This window comes from Phyllostomus hastatus, unplaced genomic scaffold (assembly GCF_019186645.2).
Source record: "Phyllostomus hastatus isolate PE091 unplaced genomic scaffold, TTU_PhHast_1.1 phas_contig_878, whole genome shotgun sequence".
NCBI lineage: Eukaryota > Metazoa > Chordata > Mammalia > Chiroptera > Phyllostomidae > Phyllostomus > Phyllostomus hastatus.
In genome coordinates, this window is record NW_025333980.1 from 3,249 (window position 1) to 24,895 (window position 21,647).

At 44.3% G+C, this 21,647-nt stretch overlaps 1 protein-coding gene across 1 annotated transcript in view; it reads right to left on the bottom strand.

Moving 5' to 3' along the window:
• Window positions 1–476: 476 nt before the first annotated feature.
• LOC123827698 (carcinoembryonic antigen-related cell adhesion molecule 1-like) overlaps window positions 477–21,647 on the bottom strand; it is a gene marked incomplete at its 3' end in the record, with an annotated part of 34,529 nt that continues 13,358 nt past the window's right edge. The window contains exons 5-16 of the mRNA XM_045852140.1: window positions 21,314–21,440; window positions 20,522–20,574; window positions 20,338–20,342; window positions 19,807–19,833; window positions 17,842–17,958; window positions 12,628–12,740; window positions 11,841–12,030; window positions 11,375–11,469; window positions 3,494–3,564; window positions 3,258–3,319; window positions 1,961–2,033; window positions 477–650 (exon numbers count right to left, since the gene is read on the bottom strand). Of these exons, the coding sequence (XP_045708096.1) occupies window positions 477–650; window positions 1,961–2,033; window positions 3,258–3,319; window positions 3,494–3,564; window positions 11,375–11,469; window positions 11,841–12,030; window positions 12,628–12,740; window positions 17,842–17,958; window positions 19,807–19,833; window positions 20,338–20,342; window positions 20,522–20,574; window positions 21,314–21,440 (1,107 nt within the window). The remainder of the gene's footprint in view (window positions 651–1,960; window positions 2,034–3,257; window positions 3,320–3,493; window positions 3,565–11,374; window positions 11,470–11,840; window positions 12,031–12,627; window positions 12,741–17,841; window positions 17,959–19,806; window positions 19,834–20,337; window positions 20,343–20,521; window positions 20,575–21,313; window positions 21,441–21,647) is intronic.

Consider the following 21,647-nt stretch of genomic DNA (forward strand, 5'->3'; position numbering starts at 1 on the left):
GGACCCAGGACGTGGAACTGTGAGGCCCTGCCTGGCCCCTCCTCTCAGGACACCACTGATGGGCTGTCTGTGGGGATTCCATCTCCCCTCCCCCTCCCTGCAGTGCAGAAAAGGGACCCAGAACCCCTTCATGGAGAGCTGGACCCTAAATGAGCACAGATGGGGCAGCACAGGTAGGGCAGCACAGGTGGGGCAGAGCAGGTGGGGCAGAGCAGGTGGGGCAGTGCAGGTGGGTAAGCGCAGGTGGACGTGGGGGAGACCTTCATTCATGGGCGTGACAGCTGGGAGGTGATGGGCAGACAGGAGGCCCACAGCCAGCTGAGCAGCTGCAGCTGAGTCAGGGCCCAGAACATTTCCTCTGGAGAACCCAGCCTTTCCCTGCAAACAGTCAAGAACTTCCCATCTCAGTGCTTTCACCTGAGGCCCCTCAGTCCTGTTCCTGACTCAGTCCCACATTAACTTCCCATCCCCCTTACCCTTGGGCAGCTCTGACTGCCCAGTTGCCAGGACCCCCAGGTCTGCAGAGTGGTCACTGCTGCCCCTGACCCCACCAGTGTGGAGGCCCAGCCCTGCCTTCCTGGGCAGCGGTGAGACCAGGCTCTCAGGCTGCAGGTCCTGAGTACCAGTCACCTGCCAGTAGGTGGCAGCAGCTGAGCAAAGGAGAGATGCAGGGACAAACGTTATCCCCTGTGAGTCTGCAAGTGGACCCATGGGGGCGAAACCCGGGAACTGACTGAGCTTCGTATGGATGCAGATGTCAGTAGTGTGATGGGGTGTGCCTTGGGAATCTAACAGAGAATTCATGGAGATTTTTAATTTTCAAGGACAGGCTTTGAGTTTGGAATTACAGGTTTCCCTTGGTTGTCCTCATCAACCTCAGTCCCATCCACTTGGGGCACAGACTGCAAATTCTGCCCCCGGCTGCAGGGTGGGCACTGGGGCCCCTGTGTACTCCCAGTGCTGCAGAGAGATGTGTTCCCTGGTGGGAGTAGTGCTCCTTCCTGGACAGCAGTGCCCAGCAACCTGGTACCCTCCCCCTCCCTGCGGCCCTGCCCTCCCCCAGCCCCACCTCAGCCCTCACAGCAGACTCTGAGCCCACTGTCCCGGAACACCGTGTGGACCATTCACTCCCTTTGCTCTGCTCCTGATGCCTGCCTCGTGCTGCCCACATGACTCTGAGGTTCCCTGAGAGTTGTGTGTGCTTGTGCACATGAGCCCTGAACACATGGGAAGACTCAAGGGAAGGGAATTTGAGAGCCATTTAATGAGTATCTATTTTAAATGCAAGGATTCATGATCAGGTGTTCTACATCTAGTTAACAAAGTTTCACTTTATAGAGGGAATCATTCTTCGTAACCTTCCTCCCTTCCTCCCTTCCTTCCATCTCTACACATCCACATTTTTGCCTGCCCCTCACAGCTCTTTCCACTACAGGGCAGCACATTCCCTGCCTTGTTTATTTCAGGCTTGGCCATGAGAACACGGAGTCCAGGGATCTCCATATCAAAAGGCACCTCAGGTAATTCTCAAGAACATTGAGAATTTGAGAAGCATTTCCTAAATAGTGTATTTTAAGGTTGCATCAGTAGGACCAATGTTGCCATATTTGGGGCAGGAGCATGAGGAAATAGTCAATTGGGAGTCCTGTGATTCTTGATTGAACAACCAGGTGGATGGAAAGACCTTTAACAGAATGAGATGGATGCAGAGTGAGCCTGTATGGAGACCCGAGTTGAACTTTTAAATTGTGTGTACAGTTAAGATGGTGGAAAGTGAATGGTTTGCCGGAGTAAGCATGGTCCCAGCTTAGAAGAGAGGCCAGAGGAAAGTGGTGGGTGCAGTACATTCAGACTGGTGATTCTTACATGTTGGCCTGAGCCTTGAGGTCTTCAGACATGCAATACAAGATGTGCATGAATTTGATGAGCAGTGGGATGGCTAAAAGACCTCAAACAGCACCTTTCTGGGCTGCAGCCCATAGTGCTGCTTCCTGGATGCCCTGCTGGTGGCAGCACTGTTCCGTAGGTGACAGCTAAAGAGTCAGAGGGACCCGGTCAGGTCAGTACTAACTGCTTGCTTCCCCCATCTTCCTTGTTTTTGGTGTTATATTGTGATTAATTGCATGTCTGTACTTTACTGGCCCAAGTAGAATGAAAATAATTCAAACTGCATTTTGTCCTTACTATCTTTCGTTTTTTGTTCTCTTACAACTTGAATATGTTAAAAAAAAAGCAAATAAAGTTCTACCATCATCATTGTACTGGCAGAAGCAAACACCCTTTGGCTCACAAGACTTATTCTTCCTTTGACCTCAGACACTGTTTCTCCCCTCACAGTCGTGAACAATAATGGGGACTGATGAAACATGGACTGGGGACTGATAAAATGCGTCCCATAACTCTGAGCCTCACGCCATGCACGCCTCCATCTCATGGAGCTGGCGGCCGTCACCCCTTGGAGCCCTGTGACCAGCCATGCCCTGGAGAACCCTTAGCCTCACTCCGGAGGTCTTGTGCTGCCTGAAAAATGACAGGAATGTTGGTTTTGTAAGAGTTGTCGTAGCCTAAGGAACATTGTCAGTTTTCTCCTGGTGACCGACATCCCAGAAAAACTTGTTTGGTTACATTTCTAACACATTAGACCTACGGGGTATCTACCGACTTATCCTTATCCGAGATCGCAGGTTTAAAAAGTTCTTCCAGATACATGTAATTGAGTTTAGGTTTTTCAAGCATCTTTGACTTGTGTAAGGATAGCTTTTTATAGAGAATGACAAAAGAGTCTAGAAGTATCACCTGGAAAAAGGGTCATTTTGCTCATGAATGACCATTTGCCTTATTTCTGACTGTGACTCTCATTTCGCCTGTATAAAGCACACTTTAAAAGTTTGAATTTTACTGCATATTTAACACAGTGAGAGTTTCTCAAATCTCCTGTTTCGGTCACTACTGGTGAATATGGGTAGAGTTTGTTGTGTTGTACTTCTTCACCTGGGACTCTTATATTTTATTGCAGTAGTTGTTGCTCCTACAGTTCCTTACACCCCTTGCTGTCATTGACTCTCTGCCCACTGATTGGTTGCCCGGTAATTCGGGCCATCAGAACTCCCAGGGCCTCCCCAGAAGGCTATGGGGGGGGCCTCCATCCCCGAGTCTCAGAGCCTTTACAGGCCCTGAAAAGCCTCCATCCTAGGCCCTGAGTGTCCCTGCACACACTTATTAGGTGCTTGAGAATGTAAGGTCCTAACTGTCTTTACCTCGCACTTCTCAGCCTTGTGTTTGCAGTGAGCAATGTTGAGGGCTGAGGTGGTATCTTCCTCTGGGACAAGAAACAGGGTTTTTACTGTTTCCTATACAGCAGCGCGTTTCCCACGCTCCATGTTCCTCCACTGCAGTGTAGATTCACTGCATGGGCAGCATGTCCCTGGGCCCCTCTGCTTTGCTGTGGAACCAGGAAGGAAGCAAGGGGACCAAATACAGGAGGTGGTCATACTTCTTGTAGAGCCAAAGGAAATAAGGTCCTTTGTCTCTGACCCTGGAACCTTGTCTTCTGCCAGCAAGTACCTGTAGGACAGTAACAGATGAACTTATTAGCTTATAAATAAAGTGAAATAAAATCCCAGACCCAACAATGGCCACAAAGACCATCTGGTTGTGACAAAATATAGCCTTTTACCCAGCTCAGCTGTGTTATTACATCTTGTATTGAGAAAAAGCAGACGATTCCATTGTTTTAATGGTGCTAGGTCTGCTTCTGGTATGTTGCATGTCTGATGAGGGAATCACTAAGGAAACAGGACTTTCTACTTTAGGAGCTGTGCTGATTGGACTTAACTAACCACGGGAATCTTGTTAGTCAGTGTTTCAGGGGCAGGCGGTGGTGATCATACCTGCTCTGTAGCGTTACACTTATATGTCATGACCTGCATGGCTGTGCTGAGGATTTTCAGTCTGTAAAATGTTCCATCCTCATTTCCAACTTCACATTAGAAAACCTCCTTCAAATTTTGACCTCTTCCAGGTAAGATCACTTTTTTCCTGGCCCCTAAGGTTGCTCTTTACCTTTTACTTTGGAAATGGTTTTCCCTATGTTTTTTTTTTTATCTGCAACTCAGCTTTGTAAGCTGAAATTTTTTAGTTTTCTAAATTACTGATACCATTCTCTTTAAGATGGACCATGATGGACTGAACTACGTCTCCAAAACTTATGTTGAAGCCCTAACGAAAGTGTCTTAGAATGTGACTGTATCTGGAGAGAAGGTCTTTAAAGGGGTAACTAGAGATGGGCCCAAATGCAGCCTGACTGGCTTCCTTCTAAGCAGGGGAGACTAGGACACCAAGGACAATCAAGTGAAGACACAGTAAGGAAGTGTTGCAGCTGGAAGCCACAGTGAAGGGCATCCGAAGAAACCAAACCTGTTGCAACTTCATCTCAGACTTCTAGTCTCCAGAATTGTGAGAAAATAATTTCCTCTGGTATTTTGTCATGGCAGCCCCAGCAAACAAATATATTGACTACATGGTTCTTACAGTAAGAAACTCGAGTAGATACTCCATTCTTACTACTCTTAAAAATAAAGCAAATTCAATCATGATAAGTCATTATTATGATTGCCTATTTTAATATTTCAGAGTGGGGCCACACAAACACTCATAAAGTGATCATGTGGGTCAGGTCTTTGGCTTTTTTGTTGTCCCTTCCCATGGCTGAGCAAAGAAATGGCAGTTTCTGAATCCTAATTCACAGCGTGAGAACTAAAGAATACAAGGCTTGCTTCATTCTGTGGCTTTGACTCTGCCATTTCAACCTTGGGAAACTTTGGCCTTCACCACTTAAATGGTGAGACTGTGATTTTAGGCATGTCCCTTAGTCACCTCATGCTCCCAGGTTCCTCAGATGTAAAATGGGGCTGATAGCACCTACGTCATGGGTTGTGGCAAAGATTAAATGAGCTAATGTATCTATTTAAAATGGAGCCTGGCTCAGATGATATGACACGTTCAGAGACAGTTGTGTAAGATGTAAGTTCTTTCTTTCTTTTTCTTTTTTTTTTAGGATTTTATTTATTTATTTTTAGAGAGGGAAGGGAGGAAGAAAGAGAGAGAAACATCAATGTGCGGTTGCTGGGAGCCATGGCCTGCAACCCAGGCATGTACCCTGACTAGGAATTGAACCTGCAACACTTTGGTTCGCAGCCCGCACTCAATCCACTGAGCTACGCCAGCCAGGGCTACTTCTTTCTTTCTTTTTTAAAAAAATTTTATTTATTTTAGTTTTAGAGAGAGGGGAAGGGAGGGAGAAAGAGAGGGAAACATCAGTGTGTGGCTGCCTCTCCCATGCCCCCTACTGAGGACCTGGCCTGCAAGCCAGGCATGTGCCCTGACTGGGAATCAAACTGGCAGCCCTTTGGTTTTCAGGCTGGTGCTCAATCCACTGAGCCACACCAGCCAGGGCTGATGTAAGTACTTTAAAGCAATGTGAATGAGTTGGTATATTCTTAGAGCAACTGGGACCTACTGAAAGCTCTTATGCTGAAGTGAGGCAGTGCCTAAAGTTTTAAAGATGGCTCTCACCACTTGTGGAGACAGGATTTGGGTGGACCAGAAGTAAAGACGAGAGATGATGGTGGCTCAGACTAGCCTTTTGGCAACAGAAGTGGACAGAAAGAGTGGACCAAAGATTGACAGCTCTCCTTCAAGTAGAACTGATAGGACTTGTTCGCGGATTGGATGTGGGAGGAGTTGAGGGGAAAAGGAGGAATCACAGATCACTCCCAAGCTTTTGGTTTGATCAATGGTGTGTGTGTGTGTGTGTGTGTGTGTGTAAAGATAATGGTACCAATTTATGATATGGAGAATACTAGAAAAACATTGGGGGAACAAAAACCCCCCAAGAACCTCATTTTAGACATAAAACATTGAGATGCCTAGACAAGGCAAATATTCTAGACACTTGTTCCATGGAGCCCTTACTTGGCCCACAAAGATGGGCCAATTTCTTTTCATCTCTCTAACTGGTTATTTTCCCAGTCATTTGTTTCCCTCTTAAACCCCGATACAACAGATTTATTTACAAGTTGTCTTGGTTCCCAGAAGCCTGGCATTTTTAATTTTTAATTTTATCTTTTAAAGACTTTCTTTCTTTCTTTCTTTTTCTTTCTTTCTTTCTTTCTTTCTTTCTTTCTTTCTTTCTTTCTTTCTTTCTTTCTTTCGAGAGGGGAAGTTAGGGAGAAAGAGAGAGAAACATCAAAGTGTGAGAGAAACATCAATTGGTTGCCTCTCACATGCCCCAACCTGGATACCTGGTCTGCAGCCCAGGCTTCTGCCCTGACTGGGAACTGAAGTGGTGACCTTTTGGTTTTCACAGGCTGGTGCTCAATCTACTGAGCCACAACAGCTAGGGCTGGCCTTTTTTAAAATTTAAATTTTATTTTTCAATTACAGTTAACATTGAATATCATTTTATATTAGTTTCAGGTGGACAATATAGTAGTTAGACAATCATATACTTTACAAAGTGGTCCTCCAATTTTCAAGTACCTAGTGGGCATCATACATAGCTATACGATGTTATTGACTATTTTCCCTATGTTGTATTTTATTTATTTATTTATTTATAAAATCCTTACCCAAAGACATGCTTATTAATTTTAGAGATAGAGGAGGGGGGAGAGAGAGAGAGAGAGAGAGAGAGAGAGAGAGAGAGAGAGAGAGAGAGAGAGGGAGGGAGAGAGAATTATGAAAGAGAAACTTCGATGGGTTACCTACCATAGGTACCCTGACTGGGGATCAAACCCACAGCTGAGGAATATGCCCTGACTGAGGATTGAACCTGCATGCAGCCTTTTGTTGAACAGGACTACACTCCAACCAACTGAGCCACCTGGCCTGGGCCCTATGTGTCCTTTACATCCTTGTAACTATTTTGTGACTGCCAGTTTGCATTTCTTAATTCTTTCACCTTTTTTATCCCCCAAACCACCCCTGCCTCTGGCAACCATTGGTTTGATCTATGTGTCTATAAGTCTGTCTCTACTTTCTTTATTCACTTATTTTACTCTTTAGATTTCACATATACAGTCAGTGAAATCATATGGCATTAGTCTTTCTCTGACTGACTTATTTCACTGAGTGTAATACTCTCTATGTCCATCCACTCTGTCACAAACGACAAGATTTCATTTTTTATGACCTAGTAACCTCCCATTGTATATATGTGTCACATCTTCTTTGTCCACTTGTCTATTGATGGGTTGATTTAATAGCTTGGCTATTGCAAATAATGCTGCAATTAACATCAGGATGCATATACTCTTTCAAATTAGTGTTTTGGGTTTCTTTGGATGTATACCCAGAAGTGGCATCACTGGGTCAGAAGGCAGTTTCATTTTTAATTTTTTGAGGACCTTCTGTACTGTTTTCTGTAGCAGTTGCACCAATCTGCATTCCAACATTAAGTGTCTAAAGGTTCCCTTTTCTCCACATCCTCGCCAACTCTTATGTGTTGATTTATTGATGATATCCATTGTGATAGCTTGATTTGGTAATTTTAATTTGTATTTCTCTGATGATTAGTGACATTGAGCATATTTTCATATGTCTATTGACCATCTGTATGTTCTCTTTGGAGAAGTGTCTATTCAGGATTTCTGCCCATTTTTAAAATTGGATTATTTGTTTTTGATGTTGAGTTGCATGAGTTCTTTATAAATTTTGACCCCTCATCACATGTATGATTGGTGAATATCTTCCCCAATTCAACAAGGTGTGTTTTTGTTTTGTTGATGTTTTTCTTTGCTGTGCAAAAACTTTTTAGTTTGGTGCAGTACCATTTGTTTATTTTTCCTTTTGTTTCCCTTGCCCGAGGAGATATGTCAGGAAAAATATTGCTAGGAAAAATATTGCAAAGTAAAATATCAGAGAATTTACCACCTATGTTTTCTTCTACGAGTTTTATGGTTTTGACTCTTACATTTAAGTTTTTAACCCACTTTGAATTTTTTTGTTTATGGTAAAAAAAGGTGGTCTAGGTTCATTTTTTGCATGTTATCTGTCCAATTTCCCCAGCACCATTTATTGAATAGGCTGTCTTTATGTCATTGTATGTTCTTGCCTCCTTTGTCATACATTAATTGACTATAAAGGAGTGGGTTTATTTCTGGGCTCTATATTCGATTCCTTTGACCTGCGTGTCTATTTTCATTCCAGTACCGTGCTATTTTGATTACTATAGCCTTGTAATATAGTTTGATAGTAGGTAGCATGATACCACTAACTTTGTTCTTCTCAATTTTGCTGTGGCTTTTGAGGGTCTTTTGTAATTCCATATAAATTTTTAGATTATTTATTCAGGTTCTGTGGTAAATGGCATTGGTATTTTGATAGGAATTGCATAGAATCTATACATTGCTTTGGGTAGTATGGACATTTTAATGATGTTAATTCTTCCTATCCATAAACATGATGTATTGTTCCATTTACTTGTATCTTCTTCAATTTCTTTCTTTAGTGTCTTAAAATTTATCAAGTATACATCTTTTACTTCCTTGGTTAAATGTATTTCTAGGTATTTTTTTATGTAATTGTATGGGATTGTTTTCTTGGTTTCCCTGTCTGATAATTCATTATTGGTATATAAAAATGCAAGTGAACCCTGGTTGGTGTAGCTTGGTGGATTGAGTGTGGGTCTGCAAACCAAAGGGTTGCTGGTTTGATTTCCAGTCAGGACACATGCCTGGGTTGCAGGCTGGGTCCCTGGCGGGGGAAGTGTGAGAGGCAACCATACATTGATGTTTCTCTCCCTCTCTTCCTCCCTTCTTTCCTTCTGTATAAAAAATAAATAAACAAATAAACAAACAAATAAATCTTTTTAAAAAGTTAGCCTCTCATCCTAAAAATGGAAATATTAATAGTATCTAATTCATAGGGTTGTTGTAAAAACTAAATAAGGAAATGTGTGTAAAGGGCTTAGTAGAGTGTCTAGAGCACATGAAAACATGTGAGTGCTCAAAAATGGTAGCCAAAAGCCTGTGTGTAGTGCGAAGGGGGTCAGTACATCCAGGGGCACCTTTTAAAAAGGATTTTATTTATTTATTTTTAGAGAGAGGGGAAAGGAGGGAGAAAGAGAGGAAAAGAAACTGATTGGTTTCCTCTCACACACCTTCAACTGGAGACCTGGCCCACAACCCAGGCACTTGCCCTGACTGGGAATCGAACTGGTGACCTTTTGGTCCACAGGCCAGCATTCATTCCATCAAGCCACACTAACCAGGATCTGGATGCACTTTTATTCATACTCTCACCAACACTGAACACAGCTGACTCTCTCTAACACCTTGAATACTGAGATATCGATGGCACACAACTGACAAGTGGAAAGAAGGTCCAAGGAAGAGAAGCACCATGTTTGTCTCAAACTGTCGGTCAGACAGTTTGCTCTCTTCACAGCATTCACTGCTCTGCCAACAAGGCCACGCTCACTTGTGAGACAAGAATGGGAGTTTGGGGCTCTGTGTCTGGGCTCACCATAGGACAAGGGTCTGCTGAGAGTCTTATCTAAGTCACGTGGGGAGGGTAGTTTCCTTGCAGTCAGCTGTTTTCCCCAGCATAGTAGGGTGGGTGAGCTTCTAACCATTGCTGGTTGCTAGGAGCACAGGGCACAGGTGAAGTTCAACACCATTACACCCGTCCTTGTCTCTCATAGCACTTAGCCCACTGTGCAGTTAAAATGTGTGTGCTTATTGACTGCTTTCTGCATCCCTCACTAAAGTGCAAGTGCCTTGAGAGGGGGATATATTTTGGCTAACTGTCTTGTGCTCGACCTCCAGAGCCGAATCATGTAATCAATGGTCAGTGAGTTGTCATGGAATGCATGAACGTGCCTCATCGTGATCCCAGTCAACAGGCAGCCCTGTTCCACTGACTGCCTAGGCCAGCTCTGCGTAATCAAAATTTGAGGCTGCATTATCAGTTGAAATGTGCCCCTCTCACCCCAAATTCCTGTACCGAAGCCCTATCCTCAGTACCTCAGAATGTAACCTTATTTGGAAATAGTCATTGCAGATGTAATTAGTTAGGATGACATCACTAGGAAAGGGTTTAACCCAATATGACTGGTGTCCTTATAAAAATAGGAAATTCTTATAAGGCCATGTGAAGGTTGGAATTATGCTGCCACAAGCCAAGGAACACCACAGAAGCCGGGAGAGAAGCATGGAACAGATGTGCTCTCTCTGGCCTCAGAAGGAACCAATGCTGACCACACCTCGATCTTGGACTTTTAGCCTTCAGGGCAATGAAATAATAAAGTTTAAGTTGTTCTAAGCCATCCAGTTTGTGAGACATTGTAATGGAAGCCCTAGCAAACTAATAAGTATATTTAAAAGTAAAATAAACAGACCTAGTTGGTGAGGCTCAGTGGATTGAATGCTGGCCTGTGAACTGAAAGGTCACTGGTTCAATTCCCAGTCAGAGCACAAGCCTGGCTTGCAGGCCAGGTCCCGAGCAAGGGGTGTATGAGCAGAGCATTAACCAGTATCTCTCACACATGGATGTTTCTCCCTTTCTTTTTCTCCTTCCCTTCCCCTCTCTCTAAAAATAAATACATAAAATAGAAAAAACATAAAAATAAACAGGTAAATTTAGTTATATTTTATTCAATTGAGAATATTGTTATGCAACATATAATCAGTGTAAAATTATCAATACTTTACACTTTTTTTCATTCTAGTCTTTGAGATCCAGTATGTGTTTACACTCACAGCAAATGTCTGTTTGGACTCGCCCCGTTTCCAGGACTCAGGAACCACATGTGGGGAGTGACCCCTCCCTGGGCAGTGCTGACCTGGGCACCACCTGCCAGGACTCTCAGCTGAATGCTCCCACCTAAGCCATGCCTCTTGGGAGGGTTTATGCTCCATCATGCCAAGTGGTTCTTCGGGGCCTAGTGCAGATCTAGAGTCTGCTGTAAAGAGTTCATTCTCTGAGAATGAGGGAAGCCATAAGGGCCTGGAAAAGCATGCGGAGAGATAAATTACCCCAAACGTAGTACTAGCCAGATGTTATCTTTGAAGTTTCTCAAAGACAGGTAATAAGACAAGGCTGCAGAAGCAACCCAGTGAAACTACCCCTTTACAACTTTAGCAAGAAAAGTTTTTACCCAAGTGGGAAAAGAATGTCTTGTTATCTATTTGTTAGGGTTTCAGGCAGCCTGAGATGCCGAATTTTAGACCCACAGTTAATGAGCTTGGGACTTTTTGAGCTTTATGGGCATCTCAAGCATCCCCACAGCTCCTGACACTGAGGAGACAGAGACCCATCACCAGGAGCTGTGTGAGGATGCAGAATGTTGTCCCTACCTGCTCAGAGAAGGTACCTGTAGTTCTTCAGCATCATGTCTCTCTGTACAGGCTCCTCTGAGAGGGGTCCTGGGGCTACAACCGGGCTCATGTCCTGGAAAGCCACTGGGCCCTAAAATGTCAAGCACAGGCCTCAACCCTCCAGCATCAACACCACTGTCTACAGGCTGAGATGAAGGCAGCACTGAGAATAGAGGAGGGGCCGGAAACCAAACGATGCAGGGTCTGGAGAATCTAAACTCAAAATTGACTGCACTTTCCTCCTCTCCACTCCACACTGCCCATTCCCACAACTGATTTGCTTTTTAAACTGGAACCACCCTTCCCCTATTGCTGGGAGATGCAGTGAGATGGTTGGAATTTGGACCACATCATGTCCAAGCCCAGTTTGTAGTCAAATTCCAGTTCCATGAGGTAATGCTGCCCTCTTTGCAGGTAAAGTCAGCTTGTGCTGGGTTGTTATTTGAATACAAACATAGGTACTGACTGACCCAGAAATTTTTCCTCAGGAAGGAACCTTAAAACGTGCAGCAGGCTAGAGTTTGGGGTTTGCAGCACCACCTCCGTCCCAGGCTGGAGAGCAGGGTGCCTCGCTGTGCAGCTGCAGAGGCTCAGCTGCTGCTGCCGCATCTGGTACTCCGGTGTCCTCGATCCAGTGATCTTCCAGATGCAGCTGCAACAGACTCCGTGGTTATTTAATGCAGTGAACTTGTGCCTTTCTGTGAGCTGGTGTCTAGAAGTGCATGTACCCCCTTATAGGATGTGCCCCTTGGGTAACGGAGAGCTGCGGAACTGCTCCAGTGCCCCCATCAGTCTGGCCCTGACAGTGCTCAGCACTGTCTCCCCACTCCCCGCCAAGCCTGGTCCTCCCACTTTCCTCCATATTTTCCAAATTCTTGGACCTCTACAAACCCTACTGTGCAATTAGTGGATTCCTCTATAACCCCAGAGCCCCTTTCATGGATTTCCCTACAGCACTCCTCAACCATATTATAATTATTTGTTGACTTGCGCTAAAGAAAATGTTATTCTGACATCTGTGAAAGACAGTAAGTCAACCCACTTTACCCAGAGGGACAGCTGCACTGGGGTTTGCAGCAGGGACAGAGATGGGGCTCAACGCTGAATCGACGGAGGAAAGGGGGGATTTACAGCCAAGGAGCAGGTTCACCATCAGTGGATGGAAAACCACCCGGAGGGTGGAGTAATTCTTGCTGAGTGGACCTAACAGGATTCTTACTGGAGGCAGGCCGGTGTGATCGGATATTACCTGGAATGGTGAGTGGGGAGGAATTTCGTCAGATATGGAGGCTGATCAGATACAAGTTTAGCCAGGGGATTCTGGCTAAACTGACCTAGCAGGATTCTTGCTAAATCTGGACTCTACAAGGACAGAGAAAGAAACCCAAGGTTGGGTCTAGCTGAGCAGAGGGCTCAGAGGAGCCTGACTAAGGTCTGGTGGAGAAGAGGATCTTTGTTGCATGTTTTCCTCCGTCGTGTATCATTTACCTGCAAACCATGGTGGGGGGAGAGAGAAAGGGATGAGTAGATAAAACAATATAAATTTAAAGAGGACATCAAGGAGATATGAGAGATTTTATAATCTATCAGAGACAACTACGAAACGTATGCCAATATTTATTAAATCTTAGATTAAATGGCTAGTTAGCTAGATAACTGTCAATCACTGAAACTGACTCAAGAAGAAGTGGCTGCTATGAGTCGAGCACTGACCAGTAAGGACATCAGCGTGAGAGCAGTGTCATCCCTTTGCCCACACGGCAATGCCAGGCCCTGGCGTCTCCACGGGCGAGTTCTGACACATCCTCGAGGGAAAGAACATCCTCAGAGAATTCAGAGAAACTCCCTCAGAGAATTCAAAGATTTAAAAACAGAACATTTCCTAATTCATTTCATGAGGCCTGCACAGCTATACAAAACCAGCCAAGAAAATTACAGACCAATGCCTACAAAACCTTATTAAATATTAGCAAATCAAATTCAGAATTAACAACAAACAGAAAGTTATCATGACCAAGTAGGCTTATATCAGAAATGCAAGTGTGTTTTAATATCAGCATGTTATTATTCTCCATATCAACAGACTAAAGTAGAAAAATACTGGTCTCAGAAGATTTTGTAAAATAATTTTATCAAACTCAAATGATTTTACAAAATTCATGGGCAAAAACTGTATGAATCTCCTCATAGCTGGAAGGGGAAACGCACAATTCCTCGCAGAGCTGGCTGAGACTGGGTGAGTTCAGAGGAGCCACGGGCAGACCAGAGCCGGCACCCGCGGAGCTCAGACAAACCTGCGCCTGTCCGACCCCACTTCTCTCTCACTTCCGGGCTCTGACTTTCCCCTCATGCTGGGGCTGGTTTCCTCGGTTGCATCTTCCAGATCATTCGGTTGGTCTTTTGGCAATGACTTTCCAATTATTCAGCAATTGCACGAATTATCCTGTGTGCATTTTTAATTTCTGGGAACTGTTCCTTGTTCTGCTCACAGGGGTGCCTACTGAGTCAATGGTCAGGGCTCTGAACTATTAAATGAAGCTCTCCCCCACCCCCCGCCCCGGGTCATGGGTTCATCGGTTTACCATCCCCTTGTTCCACACCTTGACTACACTGGATGTCCTCACCACGTGTGTGTCTTGGTTTTCTCCTTCATTGCCTCTCTTTCATTTTATTATGAATGGTTCTCAAATGTGTTACGCTTTTTGGTTGTGAAGTCCTATTTACTAAGGACTCAGTTGATTATCAAGGATATATGGTAAAGGACTGCTCTGTGCTGGTATGTCTGTCTATATTGGAGCTTTATTTTTTTCCTTAAAAAGAAGGACACTAAAATTAAGCACTACTTTTATTTCCATATTGAATACATTCAAGAGAGTTATTTATAATGTCTGCACAGGGCAAGGAGGGCAACAACTTTATTAAAAACGCACCGTGTGTCTTGTCCAGTGTAAGGACAAGGAGCGCCACCTCCCATCCACCCAGTGCGCCAATCCACCCTGCCCCCAGCCCACCGCCCCACAGCAGTAAGCACAGCAGCCCCCTGCCCTTCCTGTCTTACCTTTCAACCACGTGCTGTACCCTGAAAAACCATGTATTTTATTTTCAGTCTTTTGGAACTTCATACAAGTGAAATTACACTGAATTTTCTGCTACTTGCTTTGTTCAGTCAAAATTATGTTCTCAAGGTCCACGCTGGTGGTTGTTCATGGCTGATGGGCCTTTGTCCACTTGTTACTGTATAGGCTCCAACAGAGGTAACTGACCACATTTTATTTCTCTCAAATCGGCTATTTGTATACACTTCAGGTGTCTTTGTCTTCATGCTGAATGAGCACTGCCACCAATAGCACCTCGCTGCACACCTGTCTGCTGTCGCATGCAGACACACACCCCTGGGTGTGCCTTCCTCCTCATTCTGAGGGGCGGTCCTCTCCCTGCTGCTTTGGAGGCTCCTTCATTACCTCTGGATACTAGTCTTCCTCAGGGTCTGCACTGCATGTCTCTTTTCCCAGTTTGGGGCTTGTATTTTTTACTGCTTTATAGTGCCCTTTCATAAATAGATGTCCGTTTTAATATGGTAGAATGTATCCCTTTATGCTTAGTGCATTTTCTACTGAATTTAGGATACTTTCCCAAGACCGTGTGTGAACATGTATGTGACCCATATTTCCAGAATCATTAATGAAAGTGTTTTCCTTTTTCAACTTATCTGTAATTCCACCTCGGTTATAAAGTTTGTGTTGGGGGGGCGGAGGGGGTGAGTTCTCAATTTTGCACAGGCCCAAGGGTCCCCACAGCACTCTGTCTCAGAGAGCACAGTGACAATGCTCCTTGACATTTCGTAGGGCAGTTGCTACCTGTGACTCTTCCTCAGGGCCCTTTGTTCTGCTGTTTAATTTTAGGACTGGCTTCTCAAGTTAAAAGGGAACAACTAGAATTTGATCTGGAAACTTATAATTTTGTAGATAACTTGGGGAGAATGGAGATTTTTATCACACCGTATCCCCCCATTGATGCAAATATAGAGTATCTCTTTGTTCACCTGTTATTTATCATCTCTCAGTTATGGCTGAAAGTCTTTCAGCCAACTTTCCTGTTTTTCTAAATAAAGACCTCATACATGAAGGCCTTGTTTATTTCTATATTGCTGTTACAAATATAACCTTTTCCAAAAAATGCATTTGCTGCATAAAGCGATGTCATTGAGTGTCATTATAGGTCACATGTCTGGTAAATTCCAACATTAATTCTGATAATTATGGTCAGATTCTTTTTAGTTTCCTCTATGGGAAACAATACCGTCTTTATATTTTAACATTTTTTTTCTTTTGGTTCTCAGACCTTCTATTTTACTGTTTTGTCTTACTGCATGGTGAGCACCCCCTGCACGGTTAAAAGTGGTGATGGTGGCCAGCTGTCTGGCCACCCGGTCTGCAGACATACCTGTGCTGTAGCATTTTGTAGACACTTTTCATTAGATTAAGGAAGTTCCTTTTGTTTCTGGTTTATTGAGTTTTTAATGTAACAGAGGCTGAATGTTAGGTGGACTTTTCTGTTGAAAGCATTCTTTTACAAAATTTATATGGTTTTTCTCCTTTAAACCTTTATTGCTGTGAATGAAAGTGATCTTTCTATTGGTAAATGAACTGTCTTTTTTTTAAATAAAACTATAAAACCACATTTCATGCACATTACCTTTTCCATTCATTGCTGAATTATTGCTAATGTTCATGGAGGATGTTTGCATATGCTGACATTAGCCTGTCATTTTCCTTTCTGAGTTTGCTCTGTTTTTCTTGGTGGGGGGTTGCTCAAGATTATACTCATCACACTCTAAGAGCTGGGGAAGTGTTGTCCCTTTTCTATTTTCTGTAAGATTATGTGTCAGATTAGACTTCATGGTTCCTTGAATGCTTGGAATATTCCCTGTCAAGTAATTTAGATCATGTGTATCTTTATTGGAAGGATAAAAAATATTAACTCAATTTCTTTATTTGTTAATAGGACTGCTCATACATTTCTTTCTTCTTGACTCCATTCTGGTTTCATTTTATTTTTCTAGGAATTTATTCATTTTACGTAACTTTTCAAATATTTGCAATTAGAATGTTCCTAATGGACTACTGTATGGCATTGTTTTCTATTTTGCACCTTATAGTGCTTATTGTGCCTGTCCTCATTTTTTCTTTCTTTTTTTTAAAAGATTTATTTATTTATTTATTTTTAGAGAAGAAAGGGAGGGAGAAAGAGAGAAAAACATCAATGTGTGGTTGCTGGGGGCCATGGCCTGCAACCCAGGCATGTACCCTGGCTGGGAATCGAACCTGCGATACTTTGGTTCACAGCCCGTGCTCAATCCACTGAGCTATGCCAGCCAGGGCTTCATTTTTTTTCTTAATAATTCGGCCAGATGTTCACTTTTTTTTTCATTCAAGCCCAATTTATTTTATTTGCAAGTATTTTTTCTTTCTACTACCATTCTTTTTGTATTTTATTGTTAATTGTTGTTCAAGTACAGTTTTCTTTTTCCCCCACCGCAGCCCAACCCCCCAGCCCTCCCCACCTCCTTCCCATTTCCACTCCCACCCCCATTATTGTTCCACGTGTCCCTTATATTTGTTTCTGCAAACCCTTCCCTTTTTCCCCTGTAATTCTCTCCCTTCTGGTCACTGTCAGCCTGTTCTCTATTTCAGTGTCTTTGGTTATATTTTGCTTGTTTGTTTGCTTTGTTGATTTGAGAAAAGGGAACCCTAGTGCACTGTTGGTGGGATTGCAGACTGGTGCAACCACTATGGAAAACAGTATTGACTTTCCTCAGAAAACTGAAAATGGATCTGCCTTTTTACTCGGCAATTCCACTGCTAGGATTATATCCTAAGAATCCTGAAACACCAATACAAAAGAACCTATGCACCCCAATGTTCATAGCAGCACAATTTACAATAGCCAAGTGCTGGAAGCAACCTAGGTGCCCATCAGTAAATGAAGGGATCAAAAAACTATGGTACATTTACACAATGGAATTCTATGCAGCAGAAAGAAAGGAGGAGCTCTTACCCTTTGCAACAGCATGGATGGAACTGGAAAGCATTATGCTAAGCAAAATAAGCCAGGCAGTGAAAGACAAATACCATATGATCTCACCTTTAACAGGAACCTAATCAACAGATGTTCACTTTTTAAAGAACCATCTTAGACTTTGTTGATTGTAGTACATGTTAAAGAGCCAAATTTCAATGACAAGGTAGGTTGGGCTTGTTATAGAACCTGGATGTGCCTTTTCATATGTAGACAATGAAGGGAGGGGCTGTGACCAGGAGCCTTGAGCTGTCTCAAAGTGTGTGAAATGAGGGTGGGGAAAAGAGACTTCTCTCTTTCCCTGAGGGTAAAGGGATATCCTGGTTATAGGGATGAGAAGCTTGGGATAAGCCAGCAGTGCAGTGAGCAGGGCAGGTTGTATTACTTCTTTTTTCACTTTTGAAGAAACCGTTTCTGTGGCTCTTGGGAATGGGGAGGCTGAAGGTGGTTTCTTTAATTCTTGGGCGTTGAAGTCAAGGGAAGATTTTTCAAATTCATGGATCTGAAAGGCATGAGCAGCAGTCAATTAAATCAGTGTTGCAGGTAAGGCCCTCACCTGGTCTGGTGTGACTGAGCATCCCTGCTCTCACCACTCTGAAACTCCTAGCTGTGGAGAATGGCTTTTATCACCCATTCTTTCTGCTTGCTGGCATCCTTTGAATGGTCATTCGAAGAGACAGACTATGGCACTGATACGAATACAATGACACAGCAATGGGAATGAGCAACTGTAAATGCATACAACCACATGGATGGATCTCACAAGCCATTCTGAATGAAAGGAACCAGGCACATATAAGAAGTTTTTCAATGTAACATCACAAACTGGCAAAACTAATGTAGTGCCTTGGAAGTCGGGATAGTGGCTACTCTTTGAAGGTGGAGCAGGGAGAATGACCCAGTGCCATCCTCTTGTGCCAGGCATGTGTGGGTGCTTTGCATTTTTTATCTCCTTTGATTCCTCCAACTTCTCTCTTATGTAGGCAGCATGTCCATTTTACAGATGACAAAGCGGAGGATCAATGAGGCTAAGTTACCTGCCCAAGGTCACAGAGCTGTAACGGGGTGCAGCCAAGGCCCCCCAAAGGATTTGAAATGGGGTACAGAACTCGAGGTGTCTGGGAAATGTAAAAATATAGACTATCCCACCCCCACAAGTTGGACTGGGGGATGGTACACATGGAGCAGGGCCATTGAGAGTTATTTCGCAGATCAACAGCTGGCCAGCTTCATACATGATATGCAAAAATGGTTATTTTGCATATCAACAAGTCTAACTAGGGAGATATGCATAACTTTGACTTGTGTTGTAACTGGGAGGTGGCTCCCCTTCCAGTGCCTGTATAAGACCTAGGTGATGGTTGGCTCCATGTCATGGGTCCACACCTGCCCAGACTTACTTATGGCAGCCAGGAAAGGCTGAAAAATGCAGGAGTGCTGGCAGGTGTAGCCAGTTGTGGGAGGAGTCAGAATGGGGATGCAGAGGAAGATTCACACCGGGATTTAAACCCAGGTGCGGCAGCCATGCAGGGTCTAACCATGTGGGTTTTGGGGGCAGAGAGGGGGCTCACTTGAACTCTGTGGCTTAGGAAGCAGGAGAGTAAGATGAAGCAGCCATGCAGAGCTCTCAGCAGTTCAGAAGAATGTGGGACCTCATGGGAGGAAAAGGGTGAGAAAAGACTCTTGCTGGTGGGGATGAGGAGGTGCCACGTGGTTTTGGGTTAAGAACTGGAGATTTTCGTGGCAACACAGCTGATGGTGCTGGGAACCGTGGGAGGCCTGCCAGCCGAGCATGGATTACTGGGAGGAACTGGCACTCTAGCTGAGCTACACACTTCTATTTTTTCCTGAGATACGGTACCCCTGACTGGCCTGACTGGGCAAAGGGGGAGAAAAGGACTGTGTGTGTTTCTGGGTGTTTCAAGGGACTTTGAAATTTTTAATGGTGACATTGTGCCATTACTCTAAATCTATATAACTTTTCAATAAATAGTTCCTTTTTACCAAACTCTGGCACTAAGAGCCATAATTCCTGACACCTGGTGGCAGTGTTAGGAAAACCCACAGTGACAGAGAGACCCTGTATCTGGGCCTCACCCCATAGGTCCATTCTGTAACAGAGCTACTATCTAAAGAGTCACACCAGGATTCCAACACAGGAGAGGGATAACTCCAGAGCCTATGTTCATGCACGAGGTGGACCGGGGGAGTAGTTAACCAATACATCTTCGTTCATTGCTGCATTGAGGAACTTAGACCCAAATTTGATCACATGTGTCATCAGGAGTAACCCACTTTACACAGAGGTATTTCCATGAGAAAATGAGCCAGCGACACTGGCTATGCTTACCTTGTAAGGTGAGTTGTCAGAGTGAACCTGTTTTGGGGAAATAAAAGAAGAGTCACCAATCCATGAAAATGCAAAGATGACTAATGGCCTTCCAGCCATGGTGTTCCTAGGCTGTTTGATTTCTAGCTGAAGGAAGTGGCAGGTGTTGAGAAAGGTGGGTGGGGAGGGATCTCATGATCACTTAAGGAATGTGTTTCCCTCAGAGCCTGTGTGGTCCAGACTCAGGGTGTTAGTACCAACTGGTGGGCAGGAGGAGAGCCACAGAGGCCTCAGTCTGCTTCTGAAGATTTATTCCAGTTCACAAGGACTTGCTTTTTGCCCAGATGTGTTCCTCAGCACCAGGCACCAGTGGCAAGGAGGGGCATTGAGACCCACAATACCCACAGCACCATAAGACAGCAAAAGTCTCGCAAAAGGAGAGTGCCCGTATTCATAGTAGAGGCAAGGGGGGATGGGGGAAGGTGGGAATGGCTCCTGGAAACATGTCCATCTTACCCAGACCTGCCTGGATGGCTGAGTCTCACCCAGGACTGGGTCTCAGGGGAATTTTTTGTGGCTAGAAGGGTGTGAGGGCCTACTGCAATCTAAGGTTGAGAAATGGAGATCCCTTCTAAAAATTCAGAAGGTACTGGGTATGTGAGAATCTAGGATTCCCTGCTAGGGCAGGGCACATGGTGGAACACACCAATTCTCACTGAGCAGTGGCTTTACTTACTGTGGTTGGAGGCTGAGGGTTTGTGTTCTGTGAGATTGCTCTGTTTGTTTGCCCTAAATAAATATCAGAGACTGTGACTGCTATTCCCAAGCATAGTATCTTTTCTCCTTGAAGTAGGAAGGACACTGTCAGCAGATAATTCCTTGGGTGAGGGCTCATTAGTGCTCATCTATACGAGGGTCAGTACTGCCTTTCTTCCTAGTGCCTCTTCCTCAATGTACCAACCATCTGCCATCCCCTCTAGTGAGCACCCCTTTCCTGCTGGCCTGACGTTCACATAGGTCCCTTCTTTATCAACTGCTTCTGAGCCTGCTTCTACCCTGCACCTTTCTCTTTTGCAGGTAGATGCTATTTTTATTCTCACTTTATTTATTGCCCAAGAGGCCTTTAGTTTTTGCTTTTTCTTAGGTTCTGGTGCTGTCCTGTCCCTCTCTTCTCTTTCTCTTCCTGTGGGTGACAGAGCACACAACTCACTTTCACCTCCTCTTTTCATATTTTCATTTGTTTCCCTTCTTGGACCTTGGTTTCCTGACTGGAGGACAAAGGAACATAATGAGATCTGCCCCCTCTAAGCCACATGGTGATGACAGTAAGTGTGTGCTGGAGAGAATGGGGCACAGGGAGCTTGAAGACCAGGGAAGAAGAGGCTGCAGGGATTAGTACTCAGAACCAAAAGGATAGAAAGGAAGAGGAGCAGATCCAAGCCCATAGACAGACAGGAAGTCTCCATTTCCCTCCCAAGCACAGAGGTTAGCTTTGGAGAACATGGGGCAAGAGGAAAGGCCATCATACCCTCCAGTCTTCCTGATATACAGAAAGTACACCAGGGCTGCTGTCAGAGCTACCGCCGCCAGGACCCCAATCATGATGCCGGCAATGGCCCCACCTGAGATGCCAGGACTTGGTGATGTTGAAACATCTGTCATGAAAAGGGAAGAATGAATGAAGGTAACATTATTTTACAGTGGGGTGCCCTGAAAAATAAGTCTCAGCATGAAGAAGTCTGTACTTTCTTCCTCCTAGGAGTACATTTTCTGTGGGAAGGTTTTTGTGTTGTCAGTAGGTGACTACATCTTTGTATTTTTTTTTCTCTCACTGTGTTTCTAGATTGGTGGTCAGACTTGCC